At 40.8% G+C, this 15,680-nt stretch overlaps 2 protein-coding genes across 4 annotated transcripts in view; one reads left to right on the top strand and one right to left on the bottom strand.

The window, feature by feature from the left end:
• Positions 1-3,384: 3,384 nt before the first annotated feature.
• SRP14 (signal recognition particle 14kDa (homologous Alu RNA binding protein)) lies at positions 3,385-6,680 on the top strand. The gene is made up of 5 exons (XM_012649493.1): positions 3,385-3,485; positions 3,630-3,702; positions 4,222-4,334; positions 5,768-5,800; positions 6,287-6,680. The coding sequence occupies exons 1-5, from the start codon at positions 3,462-3,464 to the stop codon at positions 6,374-6,376; spliced, it is 333 nt and encodes a 110-aa protein (XP_012504947.1). The 5' UTR covers positions 3,385-3,461; the 3' UTR covers positions 6,377-6,680.
• A 529-nt stretch (positions 6,681-7,209) lies between these two features.
• Positions 7,210-15,680, bottom strand: part of EIF2AK4 (eukaryotic translation initiation factor 2 alpha kinase 4) — a 91,766-nt gene continuing 83,295 nt past the window's right edge. For all 3 annotated transcript variants that reach the window (XM_012649490.1, XM_012649491.1, XM_012649492.1), the window contains 7 exons: positions 14,110-14,222; positions 11,637-11,695; positions 10,648-10,745; positions 9,473-9,541; positions 8,905-8,949; positions 7,917-8,035; positions 7,210-7,376 (listed from right to left, as the gene is read on the bottom strand). In XM_012649490.1, coding sequence (XP_012504944.1) covers positions 7,319-7,376; positions 7,917-8,035; positions 8,905-8,949; positions 9,473-9,541; positions 10,648-10,745; positions 11,637-11,695; positions 14,110-14,222 — 561 coding nt within the window. In that variant the 3' untranslated portion in view covers positions 7,210-7,318. The remainder of the gene's footprint in view (positions 7,377-7,916; positions 8,036-8,904; positions 8,950-9,472; positions 9,542-10,647; positions 10,746-11,636; positions 11,696-14,109; positions 14,223-15,680) is intronic.

The raw sequence follows: 15,680 nt of genomic DNA, 5'->3' as shown, positions 1-15,680 counted from the left end.
GAACCCAGATCCCTCTGACTTTGGAACAGATACTCTAAGTCATTTCCCACAGAAAAATAGAGCCAGAAGAATACTCTGTCAGTAGTTGAATTGTACTGGCCCAAGTGTGATGCTAAAAGTGTCAGATGTGAGCATTTCTGTTACTAGAATGGCTTATTCTGTTGTGGGGCAGCCAGCATGACTGCTGATTCTTGAGTGGAAGTGAGGTGTGAGTGAGCACATGGGGAGCAGTGAGATGTGTCCACACGGAGGGCTAATCCTGATGAGGCCCCAGGTGAATCGCAGCCTCCAGGCTCTGTGTTCCTCAAGGGCAAGGTGCTCCTAGCACCTAACCCACGGCTCTAAAGAACACTGCCGAGTGTTCAATTAATGACAGAAGCTCAAAGCACAATGGTCATCATCTAGGCCAACCCTTAGGTCACACAGACACTGTAACTGGTTCCACTTAAATTCGTGACCACACATATCAAGTGGACCCTCATGTTCCCTGGCAATCTGACAGCACATCTCAAATATGTTTACTCTCTGATTTCATGTTTTCTTCCAAATGTCCAGCACATTTGCCCGCTCCTCACCCTAGGCTGATGACCTTGTGTAGCTGACCTCTATTGGCTTTTGGTTCCCCAGGATTTGAACATGTTTGTAATCCACCATTGTGTGGGTCTTAGTGAGAGGCAAACAAATAAATAAAAGGGTTCCAGGGTCACTGTCACCCACCCTCAGCACTTGGACTCATGCAGATGACCTAGAGTTGGCCAATCTGGTGCTCCCAATCAGGGCTTCAACTTCTAAGCTAGTGATCCCAAGGCTCAGGACTCCTTAGAGATTATTCACAGTGTGGGCATCACGGGGTGGTCCTGTGCTGGCAGCCCTATAGGAAGGGTTTTCACCAGACTGTTCTAGTCTGTGCCAGTCCTGAGGCATCTGAAGATGGTTCCCCAATTTTTATTTATAGCTTTTACCTCTCTGTTGAGCTCCAAACTTGTATATTCAGCTGTTCACTTGGTAGTTCCATTTGGACAGGTAATAGGCATCTCAGATATTACATGACCAAATCAAAACTTTTTATCTTTCTACAAAACTTCATACTTCCCAAGTCTTTCTTATTTAGTAAACGGCACCACCATCTACTCAGTGACTCAAATAAAAAACTCATGAGTCATCCCTGATTCCTTTTTCCTCTTAATGTTTCCATCCAATCCCTCATGAGTCCTGTTGGCTCTATCTTGAAGTATATGCCAATCTTGTTGCAAATATGCTAGCACCTGGACTTCTGCAAAAACCTCTGTGGTAGGCCAGATGGCCCCCTAAAGATGTCTACGTCCAAATACATGGAACTTGTGAATATGTTACCTTACATATTTAAAGGACTTTGCAAATGTGATTAAATTAAAGATTTTGAGATGGAGAGAGATTATTTTGATTATACTGATGAGCCCAATGTAACCGTAAGGGTCTTCATAAGATGGAGGTAGGAGCATCAAAATCAGTAGCAGGTGGCTGGGAGAGGTGGCTCAGGCCTGTAATCCTAGCACTGTGGGAAGCCGAGGCGGGAGGATCACTTGAGATCGGGAGTTCGAGACCAACCTCAGCAAGAGCGAGACCCCCCCATCTCTACTAAAAACAGAAATAAATTAGCCAAGAAACTAAAAATAGAAACAAAAAATTAGCCAGGTGTGGTGGTTCACACCTGTAGTCCCAGCTACTCGGGAGGCAGAGGCAGGTGGATCACTTAAGCCCAGGAGTTTGAGATTGCTGTGAGCTAGGCTGATGCCAGGGCACTCACTCTAGCCTGGGCAACAAAGCGAGACTCTGTCTCAAAAAAAAAAAAAAAAAAAAAAAAAGTCAGTAGCAGGAGATACAGCAATGGAAGCAGCAGGTTGTAATCACTTGTCAAAGGAATGCAGGCAGCTTCTAAAAGGGTGAGGAAACAAATTTTCCCCAGAAGTTTCCAGATGGAATGCAGGCCTACAAACACATTGATTTTAGACTTCTGACTTCCAGATCCATAAAAGAATAAATTTATGTTGTTTTAACTCACTAAGTTTGTGGCGATTTGTTACAGCAGCAATGGGAAGCTAATACAATCCCCTAACTGGGCTGTGCATTCCTGCTTTGTCTCTCTGCAGTGCAGTCTCCACACTGCAGACAGAGAGATCTTTTAAAAATGTAAATCAGATTGTCACTGTCCTGTTTAAAACTTCCTTAACAAGAACCTTCTCTTTGTATCTGGAACAAAATCCAAGCTTATCATGGCCATAGGCCCTAGGTGATCTGGTCACCGGCTACCTCTCCATACTCCTTTGCTCCTTGTTCCACATGCCCTCACCACCCCCACTTCATCTCCCAGCCTTGTGGGCACAGGGCAACTTGTTTTCCCTTTGGAGCTCTTGCTCTAGCCATTCCCTCTGTCTGAGAAACTGTGTCCCCAGATCTTTGGATGGTTGGTCCCTTTAGCTTTCAGCTCAAAGGTCTCCTCTTCAGCAAGAACTCCCCTGACCCCAACCCAAAGCAGTACCCTTGTCACTGTCATTTATATCATCCTGCTTAGTTTTCTCCACAGCACTCATTATCTGAAGCTATACTTCTACTTGTTTGCTTGTCGATTGTTTATTTCTTCCCTGCCTTTTTAACCCAAGTTCCAGGAAACCAGGACAAGGGCAGGGCTTGTCATATCCCGCAGTTCCCCCAACCCTTACAACAGTGCCTGGCACAGGCTAAGAGGCACTCAGCAAAACCCGTTGCGTGATTGAACGATTGGCTTTACCGAGGGCTCAGAGTTCAAGTTGGCTACTAGCAGAGCACGGCCCAAACCAGGGTATCTTGGCTGGATCCAGAGGTGGAACTAAGACTGGGCTCCAGTCTCCCGTGCTGGATCTGCTGGTCGGCATTTAGGGCCATGCAGTCTGGTCGGGAGGAGAATTCAAAGAACCTTCAAAGGAATTTATTACAATGATGACAATGATAATGAAAAAAAAGCAATAGCTAATGCTTATTGTGCACTTTCTATGTTTCAGACACTGTACTACATGTTTAATATAAAATTTCATGTTCTCTTCATAACCACACTGTGAAGTAGATACTCTTATTATCCTCACTTTAAGGATGAGGAAACCGAAGCACTGAACTCTTAGGTAATATACAGCTGACTACACACAACTATAGGTTTCCATCACATCTTTCTTTTGCTCTCACTCCTCCACACTGACTGGGGTGAGAGGACTTCTGGTCTGTGACATCACAAACCAGCCCCAGCGCCCAGCCGGTCCTTTTTCCCCAGGACAGGCGGGTAAGCCCTAGGACGCGTGCGCGAGGCAGAAGGGGCGGGGAGAAGAGGGCGGAGGCAGGGATTGGTGGAAGAGAATCGGAGCCTAACAGCGGAAATCCCGCCGAGCCGAGGCCAAGCTTCCGGCTCTAACCGCTTAGCTTTACGCGGGCCTAGCGGAGCCAGCACCGCTGGGATGGTCCTCCTGGAGAGCGAGCAGGTATAGCCACACCTAGCCGGCCGAGGGGCGGATGCAGTTCAGGGCTTAGATCCAGACTTCTGTCTCCTTTTGCGGGTGGGGCGGGGACTTGACGCGGCGGGGCGAGGATTTGGGGCTAACAGGGCCTGGTTTGTTGTGTTCCAGTTCCTGACGGAGCTGACCAGGCTGTTCCAGAAGTGCCGGTTGTCGGGCAGCGTGTTTATCACCTTGAAGAAGTGTAAGCAGCTGTCGTCGCGGCAGGGCCGGAAGGAGGCTAGGAGAGGGCGCCTCGGAAGCCGAGCGATGCCCGGCCCGGGTGCCCAGTGTCTAGGAGTCACTGGGGTCTCTTTGCCGCAGACCCCCGCGTTCCCCTATCTTTTTCTACCTCGTTTGTGCTGGGCACATTCGGGGCTTAGGGTCCGCAGACTATTAGGGATTGTGGCTTGTGCGGCCCCCAGCACTTAGCTACCTAGGTCGGTTACAAGAGGGCTGGAGCATGTCAGGGCTTTTCTTTTTGTCAGGGATCCCAAACCCCGCCACGATTAGTGAGGTGTATAGTATGCTTTGATGTTACAGTGTTTCTCCAAGGTTTGGCCAAACCGTAATCGGGGATGATGTCGTTAACAAACAGACAAACATTTAAAATAGAGGAGGGACAAGAAGGGGTGACCTAATCCACGCCCACGGCTCTAGTTCTATCGGCAAGGTGTGTGTGTGTGGCCGAGGCTGTGTTCACCAGGATGTGTTTTCCATGCAGATGATGGTCGCACTAAACCCCTTTCAAAGAAAGGTTCTACGGAGGGCTTTGAGCCCTCAGACAACAAGTGTCTGTTGAGAGCCACTGATGGGAAAAAGAAGATCAGCACTGTGGTGAGTTGTTCCATTCCTAAGGCTACATTTTGGAGTTTAAAGACTTGAACGTAACTGAGGATGGGGCATATCTGAACAAGGATTTTTTTTTTTTTCCTTTTTAACATAAAGGCTATAGTGTAGTTCCCTGGCTGTTTTGGGACCAGGACCTTCCTTTACTACTTTAGTAGTAGAAGCCTCAACAGTAAAATTAAAATGAAGGAGGTAGAGGTCACTTACTCGTTTTGCTAAAATTTTTGTGGAAATAAAATTTGCATGTTGGTCCATACTCATAGTACTGTAAGCAGTTGCATAAATGTTTGATTCCTTATCCCCTTACTGTGCTGAGCTTTCAATAAATGGTTTCTTGGTACCAGATGATGCTTTTACTTTTGAGCTATTATTCCCTTATCCTTGTGGTTCACATAGCACGCATATGGCTATATGTTAGGCTTTGTATTTGATAAAATATACATTTGGTCAAGAGCCCTAGTCTTTCCTTTGGGTGGAGGGGGAATATGGCAAAGCAAGAGACTCCCTGGATTCTGAGTGAGTATTGCTTTATTCTCCTGTGGCAGAACCAGACTGCCCTCTAATCACATTAGTGTAGGATATTCAGGAGAATGTAGATTATAATTGGTTGATAAGCCTCCCTTTATAAGTTTCCTTGAGGAGACTTTTACAGTAAAGTAAGCTTATGTGATTTTTAAAATTAAGTTGGATACCATGAAACATGAAAACCTAAGGAATCTTCTTCAGAGGTAGAATTTCTTTTGTGGTAGCTTGCATTGTGCTTAAATAGGCCTGAATTAACGGAAGGCAGGTTAAAAAAGAAGATGGGGAGGAAGTAGTTTAAATGTATCCTGCACAAAAAAATTAATACTGAGAAGTCCTTTGACATCTCTCAGAACCCAGGGAGAAAATTATGCCATCTATATAAGGGATTTCAAGAGGTGAGAAACACAGCTGCTTTAGGAATCCACAGCTTGGTGCAATTCTCATGTGGAAAAAGATGCAGAGCTACTTTGTTGTTCCCTAGGCAGGGGGAAGTGGAATAGAAAAATAGCTGCTATTGTGTTACAACCCCTGAAGTTGGGAAGAAGTATTTTAACATATTGACTGCCACACTAGAAAAAAATTTTTTTCCTTGGGGCCATGGTGTTTTATTATGCAAATAGAATAAAAACTTCAAAAAGATCCTAATTTAATGAAAAATTTGTTATTTTTTTGTTTTCTGTGAGTTATATGCTACTTGAAAAATAGTTCTCGCGGCTCCCAAGGTGAAGAGACACGTGAATTACATATGCTTCCTGAGTTAACTACAACTCACGTGGCAGTTAATGTGTTACAGATTAGGATGTTGTCTTCATGAGGCTTTTGAGATACTATCTAGGGTAGAACAGAGGATACCTGTATAGATAACAGGGGTGACCTCTTTTGTCCTCCTTTTCTAGGTGAGCTCCAAAGAAGTGAATAAGTTTCAGATGGTGAGTTTCTGGTGTTCCCTGTGTTCCCCTTCTCAGGGCAAGAGTCAGCACAGTATTGAGTACTGGGTAAGATTGATATTTGGGTTCACTGCTCTCCTGCGGTAAGTTTTACCAGTATTTTTCAAGTAAAAGCTGTCAGGTGTGAATTTCAACACCAATATTGTCTTCCTTTCTCATTTTTTAACCTTGTTTGTTGTCTTAGGCTTCAGATGTGCTCTACCTATAGTATAGTTGAACAAGAAGTTGCCAGCGGTTTTCCCTTAAAAAAAAAAGTAAAAATTGTGCAACTCTCTGTGGGCAAGTGTTGTAGAAGCTGCTATACAAAAGAATGTTTTATGTTTATACCATTTTCCAGTACAAGTATCCCATGGTCTTATATTCTTTATCGGGTGGGCTTTCTGATTTTGGCTTCCCATTATGGAAATAGGGCCGCTGTTCCACCAGTGTGCATCTCTTCCGGCTAAGGTCATGTTCTGTGTCTTTCAGGCTTATTCAAACCTACTGAGAGCTAACATGGATGGGCTGAAGAAGAGGGACAAAAAGAACAAGAATAAGAAGAGCAAAGCAGCACAGTGAAGGACACTGAGTTTCCTGCTTTCACCACCTAACCCCTGAATTGCTATTTTTCCTTTGGTTTTTACTTTTGGCCACAAAGCTAGGTTTCTGGTTCCCCCACACTAATTGTTTTCATGTGAGATTAGGGTCATTTTGTAGAAAAGGGTTGCAATGTTTACAGGGTAGTTGTGGTGAGAAGCCAGTTTATTTTAGATCTAGCCATTTTGTCTGTGCAGCATGGTTGTATATTCCTGGATTATAGATTAAAAGTCTCAGTAGTCACCTCTGTGAAGAGCAGTGTACCATTAAACATGTCGCTTTATCAGCACTGACTGTCTCTTATTCCTTTTCCTAACCCATTTTAATAGTTCTGGCAGTAACTACTAATTCTGGAACGATGCGATTAATGAATGGGTTTTAGCCCTGTCTTCTAGGTTACTGGAATTGAAACCTGACAATTTTATAAAAGGTCATGTTAACGCATGGGCATTCTTCCCACCTGGCTGTATAATTTTATCATCATAGTTCATATAGAAAATTTGAATGAATTCACATACATGAGAGTTTGCTTACCCACCTTAGGAGAAACATATTACAAAATCATTAAGACTAAAGATTCCAAGGTAACAGTGATTTTTAGTTTCTTTATGCCCTTTAGTTTGGACATTTTCATGTGTTTAGTCCTTACAGCCAAGGGTAGAACAAGGCTGTTTTCTTGTGTTCCAGCTCCATAAAACCTTTAGTATTAATATATTTGTAATTAAAAAGCAGCAGATATATGAAAGCATTTATTAAATCCAAAAAGATAAGTTCATAATATACATGAAAAACTAACAAAGCTCAACTTTGTAGGACAGCTTCTTAGAATTTAAAGTTAATTTAAAACTACAACGAATGTACAACATTCCATTATTCCAGTAAAGCCCCTGTCTGTTTGAACAATGTAATGACAGTTCTTTAGGATTAAAATAAGATTCTGTAGTAGTCATCTCTGTAGCTATACAGGAATAGCACAGACACCCTGCAAAAGAAAGGAAAAGGTAGATTATAAGGACAGACTCAGTTTAATAAGTGAAGAACAGAGTCAATACATTGTTACGACACTTAACTTTAGGAGCTTTGTTTAATCAAAAACAAGATGGAAGGCTAGTCACTAAAAATGACACAGGTTTTACAGAAGGTGTGACTGGCAAGGGTCTGCAGTGTAAGGTCCCACATAAGGAGAACACCATTCACCTCACAGGCTTCCCTGTTGCCTTTTACATGGATGATAACATGAATGACTGGCATTTTGACATAAGCAAAGTAATCACAGTTATTTTCTTTCATTTAAACGTACTTCTAGAAGTGAGTTACCTGGGTGAATGACATTATAATTGGGATATATAGGACCACTGTGTTTTGTTATTGACGACATCGTGACTGTGATTCACAGTCCAAGCAAGAGGTACTAGTTGCCAGATCTGACAACTCTCAACAAGACAACAAAATGTGTGTCACTCTGAAACCCCTCCTGGAATTTTAACCATGTGACACCTGCTATGCCTAAATGATAACTTACTTTTTTTCTACTTTGATGTTATAAATTTCATCACAGACTAATTTGAGGTATCTTTGCTTCGGCAGGCGTGACAGCAGCTGCTTCACAGTTGTGTTAAATGCCTGTTCATCAGCATCCCACTAGGAAAAAGTAGATAACACTTAACAGGGCACTAGGACCGACCAACTGGCTTTTTCTGTGTCAGTAATGAAATTCCAATGCCATTCCCCTTTTCAAGTATGCCAGGAGAATCAGTTATAGGGAGATAGTAGAACTGGTGCCAAGACTGCTGGGGTTATTCCTTTGAAGTGTCAATTTTCTTTAAAATAAGGCTACCTAATTAGAGCCTGATTAATAACACCCCTGGTGTGCTAATATGACTTTTCTGCCTACTGTTTACTTCTTGTAAAATGAAGATATCAGCTGTGTATCCACTTGACTGTCCATAAATTGCCAGTATAGGGGTATATGCTTATTTGTAAGAGAAGAACAGAACATGAAATATTAATTCTGGGGCAAAGTTCATTTTTAATTTAATCTTTGATGAAATCTCTGGATAGACAAAAAAGTATTCTTTGATATGACATTGCAAAAATCACCTATAGCTATTATAGTTAAGTATTCTTTTTTCTTTTTTTTTTTTTTGTAGAGACAGGGTCTTGCTCTGTCACTCAGGCTAGAGTGCAGTGGCATGATCATAGCTCACTGCAACCTTGAACTCCTGGGCTCAAGTGATCCTCCTTCCTCAGCCTCCTGAGTAGCTGGGATTATAGGCGTGAGCTTCCATGCCTGGCTTGAAATTTTTAAAAGTCATTAGAAAAGTATGATTCCTTCAACATAGGATTTAGGAATACGTATGTCACATAAAAGGAACAATGTTACTAAATTCCTGGAGCTGTCAGAAAACTAAGAAAATTTAATGCTGTTTTCAATATTCTTTTGGCAAAGTAACAACAGCAAAGGTCTGAGATCTTAAAGGCTACAGTATAGAAGAGTTCATATTGCTTACCTCTAATGATAAAAACTGTAAGATTGTTTCTTTGGGTAGATCCACCTGTTAATACACAAAAGTGTACATCATCTATCAGGGAACTCACATGTTGACTATGATGGCACTTCAGATGGGGCGGTATGAATAGAGTTGACAGAGTGTGGGATGTTATTGTGCTATAAAACAGACTGAATGGTACAGTGATATGTAGCACTGGTGAACTAATAAGCAGTGGAAACTGAACTTCCATCCCTACACACCACGCCCCAAAGGTCTGACACTGCTACGTGTACTCGGGTATAGGCTTAGTAGGGCAAAGGCCTGAAACATGTAGAAAATGTTGATTTTGGTTGTCATTTCCCCACTCCATATTTGAGAGGAAGAAACAAGAGAAACAAACAAAAACCTTTAATTTCCCCCCCCAGTTCTTTACAGGTTTAGATTAGCACCTGGTTCACATTAGTGACAATAAGGCCTGCATCCAAGTACTGCTGACACTGAGCAAAAAAGCCCTGAACTTGAGGTAACTACTTTGACAGTATGGACAGAGGCGATCTTCAAAACATTAGAGAAAGAAGCAACTTACAGCCAAAATTTCAATTTCACTGCTTTTCTGATGTAAGTTGGCAAGGGAGGTCTGAAGTCGGGTTTGTACCTAACAAGAAAAAAATGGAATTCAGAACATGTTAAACCAAGCCATAGTTCTTGCCATCTTATTTCCTATTCCAGGAAACAATCATAGAGTGACAAACTAAAACTTAAAAAAGATTCCAAATAGTGTCTAAAGATTTGTTCTTAATCCACCTCAGAAAAAGGGGTGTCTAGCTACGATGATCTTGGGGGGAAAAACCTATTTCCCCCCAAGATCATCGTAGCTAGACACCCCTTTGTCACTTATTTCTTTATAATTTTAACATGATACCTAATAAGAACTCAGTATAGTGAAACAGTATACAGAGAAGCAGAGAGATTTTAGTATAAATCAGAAGTAAAGAAAAGGTGGAAGGTGACAGCAATGAGAACATGGAACTGAAATATGGTAGGTGATGAAAGCAGTGGGAAGACAGGAAAAATGAGTTTCCACCCAAATCCTGAGAAATAGCTAGGAGAGTTTACAACAATAAAGTACCTGATCTTTCACATTTCAGTCTAATTACATTTCTAAATGTAATTAGAAATTACATTTAACTCTCCCTTTCCCATCTGTCCATAGCACACTCTTAACACTCATATTCAACATACTTATTAGCATTCTAGTACTTATTTTCTTCTGTTGTTCTCTAACTATATAATGCATATGCTTCTAAGGTTATAAACTTCCTGAGGACGTGGGCCATGTTAATTAATGTCTTTTATATTGTACAGAGCCCTTAGCACACCATCAGGCATGTAGCAGATACCAAAACCATGTAAGGAATGAGAAACCTGCCTTCAGTCTTGTGATCAGCCTCTTCTGCTTTATTATTCAGAGCAAAACCAAACAAACCCAGACTGTCATTGGAGCCAGCTTAGAAAGTTTTCATTTAGATGCAATCATTCTGACAACGGCTGCTTCTAGGTGCCCACAGAGTACACTGGTGCCTCTCTGGGGGACCGATGGGGCCGAATCCTGGCACCAGAGAGATGCTTTGTGTTGAGGAAATTTTCAGAAGCCACCACTCAGGGAAGTGGGAAGAAAAATATTCCAAGAAATTCTATGTTTATTATTTTCCTTTCCTATTTTCTTTCTCTTCTGTCCAAAGAAACCCTGGCCTGGTGTACCTGAGTTTCATACCGCCTCCTAGTGCTGGCTGACAGCTTCTCCGGGGCTATCACACTCACGATGGGAACAACTGTTGCTCCATGGATTTCAAACAAACCTGAGACAAAGAGAGTTTCAGAATTTATGGCCTTATCTTGTTCTATTTTATATAACATACTACACAGAGAGAGCAGAGTTTAGTAGCAGACATCCTGTCACGATTCTAAGGGCCAGATCATGTCTGAGCCTTGTTTTCTATTTCTGCAAGCACCTGCACTTGACCAAGGAGGAGCCCAGAACCCCAATACCCAGCACTGTTGACGCTTCTCTCAAGTGGGGGCAACTTTGTCAGAAGGCACAGGGAGGCCACATGAGTCACCAAAGCCTCATGAACCTAAGAAAAATCAAGCTTGAAATCTCCCAAACTCTAAAACTTTCCTTAAATTCCTCCAAGTAGCTAAAATCTGATGGTGACACAAAGTCAATGCTAACTGAAATGAATGGGACTCAATTATGTTAAAAGACAACTATGTCTTCTTGTGGACTTAATGGAATCCTTCTTTTTCAGTAAGGTTGGTAGAGGTGATGACACTAAAGGCATAACTATCAGCACTGTTCCCTCTTTGCTTTCATGAAAACAGAATTTATATAGTATCTTTTTCCAAGAGATTTCAAAATACTTTTCTTCAATTCTCTGTATGAGGAAATTTTCCAGGAAAAATATCCACATTTCATCTATATAATAAACTGAGTAAAATGAAGATTAAACTACTTGTAAAAATAAGACAGAGATATACCAGAAAAATCACCTAAATTATAGTAGTTTTATCATTTTCTAGGATGTGGGTTTCAAAGCAAGGGGATGAATTCTTACATGGTACAATTTATTATATAAATGTTATTTCAAAAGATATTTCCAATGTCACAAGCAGTTAGCCACAGTAATAAGTGCTTAGAGCAAACATACACACAAGCATTATCATGTTCAGATCATAATTAGTAATTATACCTGAAGCATTAGAAAATGACCCCTTCAGATTTTGTACTGCAAGATTATCAGAAGCTTCTCTAAAAACAAGCAAACAAAAACAATTAGAAAACAGTCAATACGGCAAAAGCAACACAGATAACTTACAGTGAGCTACAGGTATACTGAGCCACTTTTTCTATTAAATATAAAAACATATTCTTCTTGGTTATTAGTGGGAGGAAAAACAAAAAATTCACAACAAAAAATCTGCACTTAGTTATGCTTTTGGTCAAGAGTACATAAAAAATGATAAAGGATGTCTTGGCAAGTTAACAATGCCGAAAGAAAACATTTTGATTTATTCAGCTAGGTTTGAAACCCTGGATCCACACAGAAGCTCGTTTCAATGAAATATAACAGGCGTTCTTCCCGCCCCTCTCATAATACAAGGAAACACGAGCAACAGCATGCCCCACCTTCGCTATGGCAGCAGCCTTGGCGACCACCCACAGGAGAACATTTGGTAAATAAGGATATTCTTTCAAAAGCTGTGAATGGATGTTCTTTCAAATGCTGTGAATTAATTTATAGTCGCTGAGAGACACAACAGCACTCTCTTGGGAAAACAGGGAAATAATCATTTGCATGGAGGGAAGACTTTGAACCTTTCCCTGCTAAAACTAAATCCTATCTAGCCTTTTAAGCGTCTTAATAATGTTCCCTTGCTCATACTCACTGCTATTTAGTTGGTTATTTGTGGTTTTCTCTTCCAAACCTCTCTCTTTGATTCGGATTTATAATTCTAATACTGGCCACTTCAAGAACATTATATTCCCTCAGAAAAGCCTGATGGTGAATTTATTAAAGCTAGGTGCGAACGGGAAGCGGGGGACATGGGAGGAAGAAGAAAGCAAGGAGGTTTATTTTCCGTAAGCCAGGATTTCTCAATCTTAGCACTACTGACTTTTTGGGCCAGATAATTCTTTGTAGGATGTTTTAGCAACACATTCCTAGCCTCTACCAGACATCAGAGGCACTCCTTAGCTTTAACAAACGAAATGTCTTCAGACATTGCCAGATGTCCCCTGGGGGGCAAAATCACTGCTGGTTGATAATCACTGATGCAAGGCAAAAAAAAATTATAATAGAGGGTTGTATTTTCTGATTATGAGCATATACACAAGGGTTGTAAATATATAGAAAAGCTTAATAAAGATCCCTTATAATCCCACTAACCAGAAATAACTGTAATTAAAAATTTGGTACATTCTTCCAGGCATTTTTCTATGTATAGGTTGTATATTTTGGTTACAACAAAATGGGATTATATTATACATCCTATTTGTGGACATCCTTCCATGCCGATAAACTCAGCTTAACTAGAATCATTACTTTTAAAGGCTGCACAGTATTTCACTGAGTTATTATCATAATTCAAGCAATCTTCTTTCTACCAATGTGTATTTTGATATTATAAATGAGAGATTTTTCCAAGTATGGTCCAGGGACCCTTGGAGGTCCCTGAGATCCTTTTAAGGGGTCTGTAATGTCACAACTATTTTCATAATAAATAATCCTACTATGTTAACTATCCTTTTCACTCTGATTCTCTCACAAACGTGCAATGGAGTTTTCCAGAGACTACGTGATTGATGTGTGATATCACAACAGATTGAATACAGAAGCAAATATCAGAATCGTTTCTTCTTTTAAAGCATTAAAAGGGATTACAGAAATATAAAACAATGCATCAAAGAGATTTGCAAATATGTTAAACAATGCTACTTTTCTTACTAAATTAATTTTGTTTTGGAAAATAGTTACTTTCTGGTAAGAATATTATGTAGGTTAGCATGTAATGGAGTTATTGTTGTTTTAAAATGAGTAAGTATTTTTAAAATGCTTAAGTTTTAATTTCTAACAAAAATATTGATAGATATAACCCAAATAAACAAAAGTTCTTTGGGGTCCTCAAACCAAAAAGTTGGAGAACTGCTGTTATAAACGATGCCTTGATAGAAAACTTTGGAATAATTTTTACTATAAGTTCCTAATGGTGGAATTGCTGGGTCAATTTTTAAAAATTCTTTTAACTTACTTTGCTAAATTCTTATCCAGATGGCTGATACTCCCATGAGGAGCACATGAGATCTTTTCTCAGAACACATTATAGCTTTCAGAGTACACAGAAAAAATACTATTGAAATTTACTGATCAACAGACTGAATAAAATAATGACAGATTTTGCCTCCTTAGGCCTTTCAAAATGATAAACTATTCTGGGAAATGTTACAAAGAACAAAATGTTGAAAGTCATGATTAGTCTTATAAAAGGGGGTCATAAAATTAAACTGCTGATTGAGTTATTCAGAAGCAACAGAATGGTTCATCATAAGTAATTCTGACCTGTCTTTATTTCCCAAAAGGATCAAATTGACCTTTAAAACAAATTTATGTCGGTTCTATGTAGGTAATTGCGGTCAGTTTTCTAGGCTTTTGTTGACTAAGTTACCTGATACTCCTTTCGTCACTGACTTTAGTCCTTAGTTTCTGCATAACATGGTCCACAAGGTCAGACTCCAGCACTCGCTTCTCTGTTTGCCTTTCCTTCTCAAAAGACTTAACCTGAAAAAGAATGAAATACACCCATCACTTGGAGGTTTGTGAAACCAGAAGGCTGGCTCAGAGTACCACAGCAAGACTATTAAATCAACAGTTCAGGTCAGTGGTTCTTAACCAGGGGTGATTTTGCTCCCCAGGGGACACGTGGCAATGTCTGGAGACATTTTCGGATGTCACAACTGTGGGTGGTGCAACTGGCACCTAATGGGTAGAGGCCAGAGATCTGCTGAACAATGAACAGGGCAGCCCCTGCAACAAAGAGGTATCTGGCCTCAAATGCTGAAAGTGCTGCTGTCCAGAAACCCTAATCTGGACTAGTTTATCAGAGATGATAGAATTAAAAAGGCCAAGATGAACAAGCTTCCATTTCATCTGATTTGTTCACATATTAAACATCCTCTGGCCAATCACCAAGGTTTCTTAGACCTCAGCATCATCTATGAATACAACTCCTCCCTCTCTTTTCTAAACCCAAGTCCTGCCCTTCCTGTTTTACAGTATCTGCCCTTTCACCTTCACTCCAGCCCGCACCCAACCTTGGCCTGGGCTAGTCCGATATTCTTCGCACTGTTGTCTTGTCTTCAATTTTCCCTCACTCTGTTCCATGTCACACATCCCTGCACATTAATTTCTCTCAACTACAACTCTGATGTCCCCTCTGTCCAAAACATTTGTGGGGTCCCCACTGGCTGCTACATAAAGTTCAAATTCCTTGGTTGACATCTGGGCTCTCCATGATCTGGCCATAGCCATCCGCTACTGCTGAAGTCCCCTTCTTTCCAATCTTCCTGCTTCTCCCAACATGAACTACTCAGAGCAGTACCAGAGCGGTTCTCTGCTGGCCTACATCTATCTTTTGGACAACTGCTGAAAGAACTCCTATCATTTTTGCTTATTCCCTTTGCTTAAAGGCCCTTTCAGCACGTATCTATATCCTACCCATCCTTCAGGGTCCAGCATAAATCCCACCACCAACTTGAAGACTTCCTGCTGCCTCTTTTGTAATCTCCCAGGCTGAGGAACCCTCAGAGAACTTCATCTGTAGGACTCTGATGGCATTTAGCATTTTCTAGTTCATAATCACATACTAATGTCTCATGTTCCCTGCCAGATTACAGGATCCTTGGTAGCAGGGCCTGAGGATTAAACATCTCTGTATCCTCCATGGCCCTAAGTTCAATCTGTCTCACACTGTGAATGCTGAATTGATAAATGAAGTGATTTCTTGCTTTTCAAATATGAAAATGATGCTACTGACCCACCACTAATAGAAGCAGAAGCAAAATTCAAAAGAGCTTGACAGGCTGGAATGATGTACTGAAATAAAAAGATCACATTTAACAAAGATAAATATAAAGTCCTATAGTTAAAGCCCTCATTGTAGAAGGCCAGCCAGACCTGGTGATAACTTGGAAAGGCCAATGGGTATTATAATAGTTGATGATAAGTTCAGTATGCACC

Source organism: Propithecus coquereli, unplaced genomic scaffold (assembly GCF_000956105.1).
Source record: "Propithecus coquereli isolate 6110/MARCELLA unplaced genomic scaffold, Pcoq_1.0 Scaffold3, whole genome shotgun sequence".
Taxonomy (NCBI): Eukaryota; Metazoa; Chordata; class Mammalia; order Primates; family Indriidae; genus Propithecus; species Propithecus coquereli.
Note: the sequence above shows the minus strand (reverse complement) of the source record. Positions and strands in the feature narration are given on the sequence as shown.

Bases quoted from the DNA above. Each gene is read 5' to 3' on its own strand.
- SRP14 (XM_012649493.1), top strand. From the start codon at position 3,462: ATGGTCCTCCTGGAGAGCGAGCAG. The intron at 3,486-3,629 runs GTATAGCCACAC...GTTGTGTTCCAG, and splicing joins TCCTCCTGGAGAGCGAGCAG to TTCCTGACGGAGCTGACCAG. The intron at 3,703-4,221 runs GTAAGCAGCTGT...TTTTCCATGCAG, and splicing joins GTTTATCACCTTGAAGAAGT to ATGATGGTCGCACTAAACCC.